The following is a 13784-nucleotide window of genomic DNA, read 5'->3' as shown; positions in this document are numbered from 1 at the left end:
GAGTGAATGGATGGATAGATTGATGGACAGGGAAGTGGATGAATGGATGGATGATGGATGGATAGGTAGATAAGTGGAAAATGCTCACACTGCCAGCTTCACAGAGATTCATAAGGAACTTTAAGATATCTGACTCCCAAAGAGGGGAATTTCAACAACAGGAAATAACACAATCAACACACAATGGCTTCATCTAGCAAAAGTAACTGGGTAGATTCCTGCCTTCTTGAGTGTTGGTATTTTCATGTAAAACTGAAGCCCATCGAAAGCTTTGTGTTCAGCAAAAGAATAACATCCAAGTACTAGTTCGGTGTAAGAATCCCCTGTTGTGACTGTTGCCGGCACAGGGATTTTCTCTGCCCATCTCACCTGGAGCTGCTGAAGAAGGCTTTCATGCAGCTGTTTTATTTCCAGCCATGACTCCTCACTGAAGCTAGGATTTTTAGTGCACTCCAAGAGGTAATTGCCCTGAGATTTTAGCTCCTCTAGCAAAGATGTCAAGTCTTGAGCTTTCTGGAGGAATTTCTTACAAATCTTTAACTGTGCTTGCTTCTCTGGCAAGCCAGGCTGTAGAGCAAGGCCTGCTTCTTGCTGCTTCTTCAGTTCTGTGAGCATCAGTCGCAGGGCCTCCTTACTCTGCAAATACTTCTCTCCTTCCAGGACAAGCTTTTCTTGATGGCTACATGTTGCAAAAGAGTTTCGAAAAGAAACGGCAGTAAGCAAAATCAAGGGCCATTTTGTTGTTTGTTTTGTAGATTTATTTATTACGTATACTGTGTTCTGTCTGCATGTCTGTCTGCAGGCCAGAAGGGGGTGCCAGATCTCACTACAGATGGTTGTGAGCCACCATGTGGGTGCTGGGAATTGAACTCAGGACCTCTGGAAGAGCAGCCAGTGCTCTTAACCTCTGAGCCATCTCTCCAGCCCCATCAAGGGCCATTTTGTATACTCTATTCTAACACATTATTTGTAAGTGGCATTAAAATAATACGAATGCATATTATTTCCAGGGACCCACTTCACACTCCAACCCTTTAAACAGCACTAAGCTTAGCTCAGAAATTATTTGAGCATTACTAAGAGATAATTTTGTTACACAGTTAGTATTTGTTACATAATAGTATGTTTTAATTTCAAACTAGTTCCAGCAATGTTTATTATACTTATTTATACTGTAAAGTCCTATTTTACACTTACAAGTGGGGCTAGAGAGAAAAAGAGAGGTCAGGTCTGTCAAGTGCCTCCTTGCAAGCACAAAGGCCTGAGGTCAATCCCTAGAACTAATGTAAAGGAATAAAAACATCCGGGTGTGGCAGCACAAACTTAACTACCATGCCAGGGTTCACTGGACAGCCGGCCTGGCTTACTTGGCAATTCCAGGCCTGTTGTGGAGTATTACTTTAACTAGGCAAAGGTGTGTTACATGTGTTTATGCTGCATTTGTTTAACAACTAAAGATGTGTTGTTTTGCCTGCCTAAGGCACATGATTGGTCTAATAAAAAGCTAAATGGTCAACAGCTAGGCAGTAGAGGGAGAGGCGGGGAGAGGCGGGGCTGGTGGGCAGACAGAGTGAGTAGGAGGGGGAATCTAGGCTGGGGGTGGGGGGAGAACCAGGATAACGAGGGAGAAAGAAGGGGAGACATTCAAGGTCAGCCAGGAAGCCGCCAGACAGACAGACACGGAGTAGACATACAGAATGAAAGAAAGGTAAAAAGCCCCAAGGCAAAATGTAAATGAAGAGAAACAGGTTAATATAAGTTAAAAGAGCTAGTGGGACAAGAGTAGGCCGAACATTCATAACGATTAAGAAGTCTAATTGTAAAGATTTGGTGGCTCCCAAGAAAAACCTGCTACACAGGCCAGTGAAAAACTGTCTCAAAAACAAGGTAGACAAGCCCCAGACCACCATCTGAAGTTGACCTCTGGCCTCTACACACACACACACACACACACACACATGCTTAAAACCATACACAACAAATACAAAGTATAGTAAAAATAAGCATGTGGTATATTATGTGAGAAGCTAGTTTATGCTTTCTGTAACTTCCATTTGGTTTAGATCTGTCTCCTTTGAAAAACCAAGCATTCAATCCCCAAAAGAAATGTACTATTTAGATACGATAGCAACCCAGCTGGGGCTGCCAGCACAAGATCGAGTCAGCCAATAGTCTAACATGGAAGGGGAGGGGCTCATGAGCTGGCCCCGCCCCTAACTGAAGAGCTATGACAGTTGATGGATGTTAGGGGAGGGAGTCAGTTTTCTTTCAGGGTGTATGTAGCTCCCGGTAAGTCTACTTCACTCCAGTGAATAAGCTCATATCCATGAGTATACAGACAGCACACACTGGACTCTGGGGATTGTATTTTTTAAAAAAGAGAAAAGGAAAGGACACGAAATTGAGAGAGGATGGGCAGGTAAAGGGTGGATCTGAGAGGAGCTGGGGAGGAATAGGAGGCAAATATGATCAAAATACATCGCATAAAATCCTCCAATGACAAAAATTATATACTGTGTTTTAAAAGAGATAATTTGAAGAAGAATCTTCACAAGAGAAGCTCACAATATGGCTCAGAGGGTAAAGGTGCTTACAGCCAGGCTTGATGACTCAAGTTTAATTCCCAGGATGCACATGGTGGAAAGAATAACCTGGTTAGCAGCTGTCTACTAACCTCCATGTGTGTGTTATGGCACACACACACACACACACACACACACACACACACAGTTTACAACCAAAAGAATCTTCACTAGAAATATGTTTATAGCATTCAGTCAATATTTATCAATGTTTACACATTTAAGATTTTTTCTTTCTTTCTTTTTTTTTTTTTGGTTATTCAAGACAAGGTTTCTTAAGAATTTCCTAGAATAAGATGTAAAAGGATTCATTATTCCACAGTCTTCCCACATGGATACTGTCAGGGGAAGGATTTGGCACAGGAGCAGGGAGGGAAGAGACAATCAATCTATTGCTAAGATCCCCACGGATCAGTGCACCAGCCACCCTAAACAGGGCCACAGAGCGCCACCACCTCTCAGTTCATCTGGAGAACAACTCCACGGTGGGTCCCCTCACAGCTTCTCTCCAGGAAATATTTTATCCAAACCCAAGTGGCAGGCAAAACACTTGCGCTGGCTTCACTGGGCAAGGAAAACAGACGGCCTTTACCTTAGATATGTGCTGGCCAGATGGAGCGTGTTGTCCCACTGGTTACTGAGATCTGTGAGGGTCTCCTGAACCAATGGGGTCTCACAGTGTTCAGCTTGTCTCATCACCGTCTGGATTTTGGCATCTCCTTCAGGCTTCAGTAAAATGATTTCCTGAAATCACAAAGATTCTATGACTGCAGCTGAGGTACTTCCAGATAGCAGGTAGGAAATCTTTTCGGCAGACTTACACCAGGAAGCTAACCCTAGAGTCTATATCATACTAACACTTTCATTTTCATATACACTCCAAAGATGAAGATCATAGTATACACAGCTGATTCTTCATAAATCCATGTTAGTTGAAACTAACTACATTCCTGCTCACTCTTGACGCTCAAAAACCTCCACCAATTCTCCTCCTGGCCACTTCTTAATAATATTGACATGGAAGGTCAGAGGTAACAACTCGAACAGATACTGTTACATAGCTCAGAAGAGACTCATGGCTTCCCACAGGAAAACTGGCCCTCCTGTCCACTCTTTTCTCCCCCAGGACAGTCCTAACTCTCTATTCCCTTTCCCTCCTTTGCTCCAATAAAATGGAGTTCTTGTCTTAGAAGCAACCACGCAGGGCAGTCTGGTGAAACAGTGTCTGGTGACACACTCCAGGGACCCCGAGTCCTCCGTCTTGCCAACCCTTATAGCTCACTCCCCCTCATGGCTTCTTCCTGCCATGATGCCCCTGCAGGTTTTAACAAGTCACGCTCAGTGACTCTCCTCTTGGGTGGAATGGCAGGTCAAGAGACTCCCCTCTCTCTCCATACCCACTCTGTAGCCAGTAACGCTTTATGAGTGGTCCCCTACTCCCAAGATTCCTCTCTACCCCGGCAATCCACATGGCCGAGTCTTCTGCTCTCTAGACACAGATGTATCCTCCCATGCTCCCTTTTGCTCTGGCTAGTGCCTTTATTCTACCTGCTACAAGGGATGATAAAGTTATTGCCCTCTTGAAAAGAACGGCATGCTTTTCCTCTTTCATCTGCATTAAATTAATTGTAGATCCTTAACCACCCTGCTCTTTGGAAGCTCAGCGATTGGAATTCCCTCAACCACGCCACAGCGATCTTATTTTCTATTAAGAAAGGAATCGTTGCAGTTTTCCTCTGAAGCTTTTCAAAATGAGAGTTCACTCTGACCTCTTAAATTTGGTTTCCACGGTTATACCTTTATTTTCTGGATTCTTTCTTCGAGTGGCATTTTGCCTTCTGATGAATTCAAAGCCATAAGGGACTCTTTAATCTCTTTTATCCAGTGAGTTACATCGTGTACAAGATCATTAAAGCTCTGGTCTTCGGCAGGTAGTATCTTATCCTCTTCCTCAATTTCATGTAATTGTCTCAATAAAGTCTGGTATCTATCAATCAGATGTGTTGATTCTTTGACCGTCTCTTCTGCCTGGGTAAGCCCATGCTCCTTCAGAGAGTCGTTTAGCCGGGCCACAGTCTCAAACTGCTCCCTGTAATTTCCAAATACCATTAACATTGGAGCCCAATGGGGAAAGCATATTACCAAATAATACATTTCGATCAAGATCGCCATACCTCTTCCTGGTTAACGCCTGGTAAAACAGAACAGTTTTCTCCCCTGCTGGTTCCTTTTCTTTCCACTTCTCTTCCTGATTAGTCAACCACTTACTTAGGCTTTGGCAATCATCATCCAATCTGCAAGACCAGTTCACAGATTAGGACATAATATAAGAAAAGATGCCTGCACCAAACACAGGATGGCGACAGTCAGCTAGACTTTGACTGCTGTTCTTGTAATCCTTAACTTGATACATATCCAGACTTAAATAATGATTGCCTACATTGCAGTAGAAGTCATCAAGGAAAAGAACCAAACAAATTCAGGAAATCGACAGCGAAGAAACAATGTTTGGACTCTCCTAAATGGTCCTAAAATGGACCATTGCCATTTTAGATAACTCAAGGAATCCCCCAAAGTTTTCTATTCCCAGCACAGAACCTGAATTCAGAAGTAAAGTCCATGTCTAGGAAATACAGCTCAAGGGCAGAATGCTTGCTGTGAGGCCTTCGAGTTTATACCAATGGGGGAGGGGCAGAGGCTGGAGAGGAGGCTCAGCAGGTAAGAGCACTTGTTGCTCTCTGAAAAGAGCTGGGGTCAGTTCCAAGCACCCACATGGCAGATTATGACCATCCATGACTCCAGATCTGACATCCTCTTCTGACCTCCGTGGACACCAAGCACACACACAAGCATCCATGTAGGCAAACACTCATACACACAAAATAAATACTTTTATTTTATGTATACTTGACTTCTCTGTGTGAGTGAGTTCCAAATCCATGAGATTCCAATGACAACAGATCAAAATTATTTGACAACAAATTGTGTCTGTAGTGAAATGTATGTAGTCTTTTTTCTTTCTTGTCCACATTCCTTAAATATGCAGGATTAACAACTATTTCTATAGCGTTGACATTGCATCAATTACATAAGTAACCTATGGATGATTTAAATAAAGTCCATGGAAGAATGTGCATCAAGTACTGCAACTACCATGCAATTTACAGCCAGGACTTGAGCACCCAAGGGATCCTGAGAACCAGTTCCCGAGAGATATGGAGGAACAGCTGTACCTACTTCACTTGGGAAATTTGTATCCATCCCAGCATACGCTATACATAGTGAACTAGAACTCACTACCCAAGGATCCTTAGGAGATGTTATTTATTTCCCACCTCAGGAGCTGCTGCAGGGAGTCATTCAGCTCCCTTGCTCGGGCCTGGCATGCGGACTCCAGGTTTTCTAGCTCCAGTTCTTGACTGCTGAGCCAGCTGTTCAGCTCCTTGACGTGAGCTTTGGGCAGGAGCATCTTCACGTGCTGTAGAACAGTCTCCACCTGCTGTATCTTACTGTTTCCTCCTCCAAGAGTCAAGAAATCCTTAAGGAACACAAGAAGTCAATTACATCTACAGTGAAGTCAAAATGCGTCTGCCACCCCCCGGCACGTTGGCAAACCTGTACCAATGCATGAGTCCTTCCTAGTATTTCCCCTGAGAAGGGCTGGGAAGTAATGGCTGACTCCAATGACAGATCAATTTTCAATAGCTTTAGAGAGAGAGAGAAGAGTGTGTGTGTGTGAGAGAGAGTGTGTGCATGCATGCATGCATGCGTATGTGCATGCGTACATACATGCATGCGTGCATGCATGTGTGCGTGCATGTGTGTGTGTGTGTCTGTATGTCTGCATTTGCATCTGACTTTCTGGGGCATCCATCAAGCGAAAATAATGCAATACCACTACGATGCTGACATGGGAACAAGATGGAGAAAGCTAGTCTCCTATCTTGGCGATGCTGCACTTCCAAGCACACAGGACATCGATAGAGGGAACAGGTGGCCCCATCAAGCAATGCATTAAATAGAGCAGCAGTGGTCACACGGTAAAACATTCACTCCACCATTTTATAGAAAGGACTTGAGCATCCATGGGTGTTGATATCCCTAAGGCTGAGGTTAGGGGAAGTACCCGGAGCTACCAACAAGCTTAAGAACATGACATATCAGGCCGGGCGGTGGTGGCGCACGCCTTTAATCCCAGCACTCGGGAGGCAGAGCCAGGCGGATCTCTGTGAGTTCAAGGCCAGCCTGGGCTACCAAGTGAGTTCCAGGAAAGGCGCAAAGCTACACAGAGAAACCCTGTCTCGAAAAACCAAAAAAAAAAAAAAAAAAAAGAACATGACATATCATCTACACAGAGTCAGAAGGCCCAGCTGCTGGAGTCAGAGAGGAAGGTAGGAGAATTGCTCAGGGCTCAGGGTCAGCCCGGACAACGTTGTGAGACCTCCCTCAAACATTTCAGTTTGGGCATGTATGTCTTACGGAAAGTTTTTGCAGCTTTTGTTCCATGCTCAGTTTTGTTTCTGGTGGTTCAAAGCACTCCTTAAGGTTCATTTGGATGTTGCTGAACCAGTCGTTAAAGTTCTTACACTGGTCTGTAAGAGAAAAGAAAAAAGTTCTATACATTCAAACACGACTTGATATGCCTTGATAGGTGAGAGACTAGGACCTTGCTCCCCACAGCAGTGGGCCAAGCCATGACATGTTCTGAAACCCAGTGCTGAGAACCAATTGAGTCCAGAGAGCAATAGGGTGTATTTTTGGAGCACACACCTTTCCAAGGACGCAGGACATCCAAAGACACCTGCAAGGTCAGTGTGCCCTCAGGCAGGCACACCCTCAGACACACTGACCGCATGACCTCGGAGATTATGAAATACAGATCTGTGGCTTGAAGAAATGGATATTTCTTATACCAGACACTAAGAGGGTTTACCCCAAAGGATTTATCAAAATATGATTCCTTTAAATACAGTCTGTGCGAGCCATCTAGAAGTCAAGTTTAGATCAGTCGTAGGAATAAGCACTGTGGGTCCAATTTCAAGATCGCCAGAACAATGTTTGAGACACATCACACTCACCGTTCAGGAACGTGGAAAAGTGATCTTGCAGAGCGCTCTTTTTGGTGTTAAATAAATCGCTGACACTCGAGTATTGTCTTTTCAATTCAGAGAGCTCTGGAGTGAGACACCCTATTTGATTCTCGAGGACGGTCATGCTGTGTTTCTGCTGGAGGATCTGCTGCTGGATTTCCTGCACACAGAATAAACCAGTCATCGCCTCCTGACACCAGCTCACTTCACCCACAGCTCATGAGCGCTTCGCTCTCTTTGTGTCTGTGTGTTCATGTATGTGCTTGTGTGTGCATGTGTGTGCAAGTGTCTGTGGAAGCCAGAGGTCACCCTCGGATACCTTCCTTGATTATTCTGCACCTTATCATTAGCATTATTTTTATTGAGAGCACTGAACTTGGAGCTCGCTGATTGGCCAGGTTAGCTGGCCAGTGATTCCCTCATCTCTGCTCCTCCTACACCAGGGTTACCATGGCTGGCTTTAAAAATAAAAAAAAAAAATGGATGCTAGGAATTTGAACTCGGGTCCTTCTGCTTACATGGCAAGGACTTTGGCAACTGAGCCACCTCCCAGGCTTCAGAGGTTTTCATTATTTTAGAAGTCCAAACAATTTTCAGTTGGGTGGCTTTGCTTTCTATTTCATAGTCAATTTATAGTTCAATGCAATTTACCTTTTTACACTTATTTGATACATATGTGTCACACACATGTGTGCCACTGTGTGCATGTGAATGCGTGTGAAATGTCATGTGACTTCAGGGGATTGAATTCAGATCATCAGGCTTGGGGCAATTACTGTGCTTTCTCACTGGCCCACAGTGCAGTTTTTTTCCGGTCTGTCTGCCTTCCTGCCTTTTCTAGAAATTGCCCCCCCTCCCTTCACTAACTACAGAAGTCCAAGGTGACCAAAACTAAGTGTTAGAGGACTGGGAAGATACTTCAGTAGTAGGGGCACGTGCCTACATGAACAAGGTTAACTCACTAGTACCACAAAAATATATGTTGTTTTTTGTTTGTTTGTTTTGTTTTGTTTTTTTTAGGAATAAAAAAGAGTGTGGCAATAGGTCTGATGCCAGGAGATGGGCAACTGAGGGTGGTACCTCAAGCTTTGTGAAGATCTCCAGGCTGTCGGAGGGAGACAAGGCATTCAGGAGGGACTCGGTCATCCCCATTTGGGTCTTGGCTTGGTCCAGATCCTCTCTCAGCTCAGCTGTGTTCCCACTGGGCACGTAGCTATTGGGTTCTCCTGTGATGTACCTTTTTACATCTCTCATCTTGCTCAGGACGGAGGACTCCATGACCTGAAATCACAAAACCCATGACGCCTGCAATAAGGCAGCCTGTCTCGGCAGACCTCGGGCGACTGTTCACTGCACAGTGAGCTGACATGGCTTCCTCTCAAAGTGAAATATGTTCTTATCACATCGTCCTCTATCACTGCCTGAAAAGAAACAAGAAGTAAGGCTTGCTGTGGTGGTACATGCCTTCAATCCCAACACGAAGGAGTTGCGTCTCTGGGTTGAAGGCCAGCCTGGTCTCCCGAATGAGTTCCAGGTCAGCCAGGGCTACACAGAGAAACCCTTTGTCAAAAAACAAAAAGGCAAAAAAACAGAAAGAAAGAAAAAAAGGGAGAAAGGAAGGAAGGAAGGAAGGAAGGAAGGAAGGAAGGAAGGAAGGAAGGAAGGAAGGAAGGAAGGAAAGAAAGAAAGAAAGAAAGAAAGAAAGAAAGAAAGAAAGAAAGAAAGAAAGAAAGAAAGAAAGAAAGAAAGAAAGAAAATTTAAGCATCAGCATAGGCAGTTATGAAAAGAAAAGAAAAAACAGAAATCAACATTTTCTATGACAGTAATTGGAATTCTTCTTTCTCCCCAAGTAAATTGTATATAGCTTGCAAACCAAACTGTTAGAACACTCGTGAGAAAGAACAAATTTCTAAATACATAAATGAGATAAAAATGTATAAAGAACATAAAACATTCTTGTTTTGTTTAGAATCAGGATCTTCCCTCATAGTCCACACTAATCTCAAAGTCACGATCCCCCGCCTTAGCCTCCCAAGTGTTGGGATTACAGGCACACACCACTTCACCGGCCAGCACTGATTACTTCTATGTGTTCAGCAAGTGGCGAGCACCTCATGTACAGCCTGCAGAAGATTACGCAACTTGTCCAGGATCACAAAGCTAGAAGGCTGGAGAGGCAAGATGCCTTCCACAAAGCCTGCCCAAGAGCTCACGTCTAAACACTATGACCCTTCTTCATCCAAATGAAATTGAGATAAATCTCTTCTCACTACAGAAAACCCACACCAGAGGCAATTTCTGTCTCTATCTAGCACTTAATGACCCTAGAGTCACTCAAGACGTATTCTCCTCCCTGCACACACATAGGAAACCACTGTCACTGTATGTGGAAACACATCCACCATGTCTCCTGCACACAGCGGGCCTGTAAGAAAGTGAAAGGAGAGAAGAATGCAAATCCACAATACTATCTCGCTGAATGGGGACCACATACCTGCCTATGCTGATGCTTAAATTTTCAGTTGCACATAAATAAGGAGTCATTCTAACTTCATTTTCTACTTAAATTTAGAATGTGAGGATGATGGATGCTGTTTTGGAAGGTATGGAGACTCTTCCATTGAGACTTGAATCAAAATTCCCATACCTGTAGCTCAAGTGGCTTCTCATTGCTTTGAAGCAGCAATTGTATGTCAGCCATTCTTCTGGAAAATTCGGAAGCTTGCTCTTCGTGGACTTTTAACTCTTCCTAAAACAGAAGTTTTTAAAAGAGAAATACTTTTATTTCATCTTACTGTCAAGTACCTATGATTATTATTGTTGACATACAGAAACGTGAAGATGCTCTTGAATTTCTCCTAATCTTTTGTTTTTATTTTATTTTTTTTTTATGTTCTGGGGAGTAACAAACCCAAGTTCCTTAGGGATGAGGTGAATGACAGCCAAGGGAAGCATTCTCTTTTCAAGACAAAGAAGGAGCAAGGCTTGTGCCATGAGGCTGTGTGCGCGGCTGAAGAACGTGGCCAATGTCTTGGCTATGCATGCACAAACTCTGAATGAGCATGCGCCCACTTGGAACCTGGCCCATAGGCTAGCCGTTTTTACTTCTTCACATTTTCAAATAACCTATTATTTAAGACATATCTACAAGATCCTTAAAGATGACTCATTTTATAACTATCCTAAAATGGTCCAGGAAACTGGAAATCAACCTCATATTTTAAAACCTTTTCCCAACATGCAGAAAAATACATGAATTAAACATTGAATAAAATGTAAGAATTTGGGAGACAGTGAGAGTTGAAGTATTAGATACATACACACACATATTTTTGGACCGTACTGAATCACATTTAACAGCCAGTATTTAGATGTTTTCTAATCTAGTAAGACGTGGTGCCGATTAATGACATTACACACATAAGCAATTAGAAAGAATTCCTAAATGTAGTGTTAGAAACTGAACTCAGAGCTGTTCAGTTGGAAGCATCCCCATCCCCTATTCCAAACCCTGCCCTTCTCAGAAAGCCTGCCAAGCGGCAGCTCCTCCCCCTAAAGCTGCCCAAGACCAAGCTACAGAGTAGTTAAGCTATGGTCCCTAGACCTGTCACGTGATTTCTCCTCCTCCCTCCCCTGCCTCACCTCTGGGGGGCTTGAGAGTCACCCAGGGGTGCTTCGCTCATTAAACCTGGTCTTTTAATTTGCCTCGATCAGGCTTACTGTGTAGGTTGAGAAACCTACTGCGGGGGATCCAAAAATTCTTACTAAGAGCTCAAGCACACGAGAGAAGCACTCTACCTCTGCGCTACACCCAGGGACAGAAACATTTCTTCCTACAATGAAAAGAGGTCGCTCAGATTCTTTCCAAATGCCAACTGGAGAGCAACTGGTTAAAAACCAGCTCTCGGCTGGGTGGTGGTGGCTCACGCACTCGGGACTGTGAGTTTGAGGATAGCCTGGTCTACACAGTATGTTCCAGGATAGGCTCCAAAGCTACACAACAAAACCCTGTCTCAAAAAACTGAAAACAAACAAACAAAAAACAAAACAATAACAACAACAAAAACAAAACAAAACAAAAAAGAACACCCCAGCTCTCTCTCCCTGTAATCCTTTACCCAAGGTCACTGTTTCCCATAGCCCTGGGAGTCTGTGAATCTGCAAACATCTGCCTGGATTTCACAGAGTCCAGAGTCCTCTCAGGAGACTCGAAAGAGGTAGGTCATTTCAGCAAAATTTTTCTACCCTGCTGCAACAAAGCAAATCCAACGTGAGGCCGCCAAGAGCACACAGGCAAAGCACCTGTCTCATCCGGGTTGAGTTACCTCCAGCCTTTCTCTGTCCTCCTCGGTCAGCTGCTGCGGCTCCACTGTCCCTAGGGTCTTCGCAGCCCACTCGTCGATGCTGTTTTTTATGTTGAAAAGTTTGTCCCACAAGGCCACTGCCCGCCCGAGATTTTCACCGTATTCTTCTGTCTTCTCGTTTATCTACAGCAAGTTGTAAATAGAAATAATGGACACAGGTGTGAAGATCATTTCACTCACTTGTTTTGAAATACAATTAAGTCTACCCTTAAGCTAATTTGTCTGACTCATCAAGAAAAAAAAATTGCTTTTATATATGTTGTCCTCTCTCTTTAAAAAAGTAAATAAGCCGGGCGTCGGTGGCGCACGCCTTTAATCCCAGCACTCGGGAGGCAGAGCCAGGCGGATCTCTGTGAGTTCGAGGCCAGCCTGGGCTACCAAGTGAGCTCCAGGAAAGGCGCAAAGCTACACAGAGAAACCCTGTCTCGAAAAAAAAAAAAAAAAAGAAAAGAAAAAAAAAAAGTAAATAAATAACAGCTGATTCACTATAGTATATATGTAATTCAGAGCAACTCTGGAAGATCACTGTGAGTTCGAGGCCAGCCTTTATCATATAAGGGCATGGCGGCACACGGCTCCAACCCAGGCACTGAGGTGACTGAGGCAGGAGTCCCAGTGCAAGTCTGAGGCCAACCTGGGCTCATGTTAAGTTAAAAACTAGCCTGGGCTACATAGCAAGACCTTGTCTCAATGAATGAATGAATGAATGAGATTATTTGATTAATTTAACAGAAAATACAGGTAACTCTTAGTTTGTAATTTTTAAGGATATCAAACTAAACTACAAATGCTTCAAGTATACAACTGAACCTCAAAATCCTGCATGAAAGGCTACGTTGACAAGTTTATTTTCAATACACTGAGTATGATTTTTAAAGTTTTGCTTCTTTTTTGGAGACGAGGACTCACTATGAAACCTTGACTGCCCTACAACTCTATGTAGACCAGGTTGGCCTTGAACTCGCAGAGATCAGCACGCCTTTGCCACCCAAGTGCTTGCACTGACAGCGTTCACCACGTGCCTGGCTATTTTTATTTATTGAGACTGGCACTCGTGCAGCTCAGGCTGGCCTTCAACTCCTGACTTGTCACTTCCTCCCGAGTGCTGGATTACATACACCACCACACCTGGCAGCAGGTAGGCACACATGCACATGTGTGCACACACACACACACACACACACACACACAATCTGGAAGACTGTAGTCCCATTTGTTAGCAATGTCTAACTCCAAGATGAAATTAATTAAGTTATAATAATATATTACTAAGTTATAAATAATATATTACTTTTTTTTTTAACAAAGAATGACAGCTTAAATTTTCAGTATCATACGAATACTAGAGACATTCTCCCCAAATATCAATTCATCATGAAACAGAATTCTCAGTTAAGGAACTTATCACATACATCCAGCCATCTGTCCACGATAGCATTAGCCTCTTTTTCAAAAGGGGGCTCTTGAAAGGTTTTCATTTTATTCAGATGATACTGTAGATTTTTACAAATCTGATTTATCTTGTCTACAACTTCTAAATGTTCATTGAACTCTTCTTTGACAGTTTCAATCTGAAAAAAAAAGCAAAAATATGCTTTTGACATATTCAAAACATGCATATAGACAGGCTGCTAGAATAACAATTCTATGTTTTTATTATTCAACCTAAAAAATGATAAGGGCCAACAAGATGGATTAGTAAAGAAAGGTCCTTGCTGCCAAGCCTCACAGCCTTGTGTCTAATCCC

At 43.4% G+C, this 13784-nt stretch overlaps 1 protein-coding gene across 11 annotated transcripts in view; it reads right to left on the bottom strand.

Moving 5' to 3' along the window:
• Nucleotides 1-13784, bottom strand: part of Syne2 (spectrin repeat containing nuclear envelope protein 2) — a 320688-nt gene that overhangs the window by 169940 nt on the left and 136964 nt on the right. For all 11 annotated transcript variants that reach the window (XM_076550884.1, XM_015992010.3, XM_076550887.1 and 8 more), the window contains exons 33-43: nt 13450-13608; nt 11999-12160; nt 10321-10422; nt 8753-8953; nt 7661-7832; nt 7062-7174; nt 5918-6120; nt 4757-4876; nt 4380-4671; nt 3175-3326; nt 370-679 (exon numbers count right to left, since the gene is read on the bottom strand). In XM_076550884.1, the coding sequence (XP_076406999.1) occupies nt 370-679; nt 3175-3326; nt 4380-4671; nt 4757-4876; nt 5918-6120; nt 7062-7174; nt 7661-7832; nt 8753-8953; nt 10321-10422; nt 11999-12160; nt 13450-13608 (1986 nt within the window). The remainder of the gene's footprint in view (nt 1-369; nt 680-3174; nt 3327-4379; nt 4672-4756; nt 4877-5917; nt 6121-7061; nt 7175-7660; nt 7833-8752; nt 8954-10320; nt 10423-11998; nt 12161-13449; nt 13609-13784) is intronic.

This window comes from Peromyscus maniculatus, chromosome 14, assembly GCF_049852395.1.
Source record: "Peromyscus maniculatus bairdii isolate BWxNUB_F1_BW_parent chromosome 14, HU_Pman_BW_mat_3.1, whole genome shotgun sequence".
Taxonomy (NCBI): domain Eukaryota; kingdom Metazoa; phylum Chordata; class Mammalia; order Rodentia; family Cricetidae; genus Peromyscus; species Peromyscus maniculatus.
Note: the sequence above shows the minus strand (reverse complement) of the source record. Positions and strands in the feature narration are given on the sequence as shown.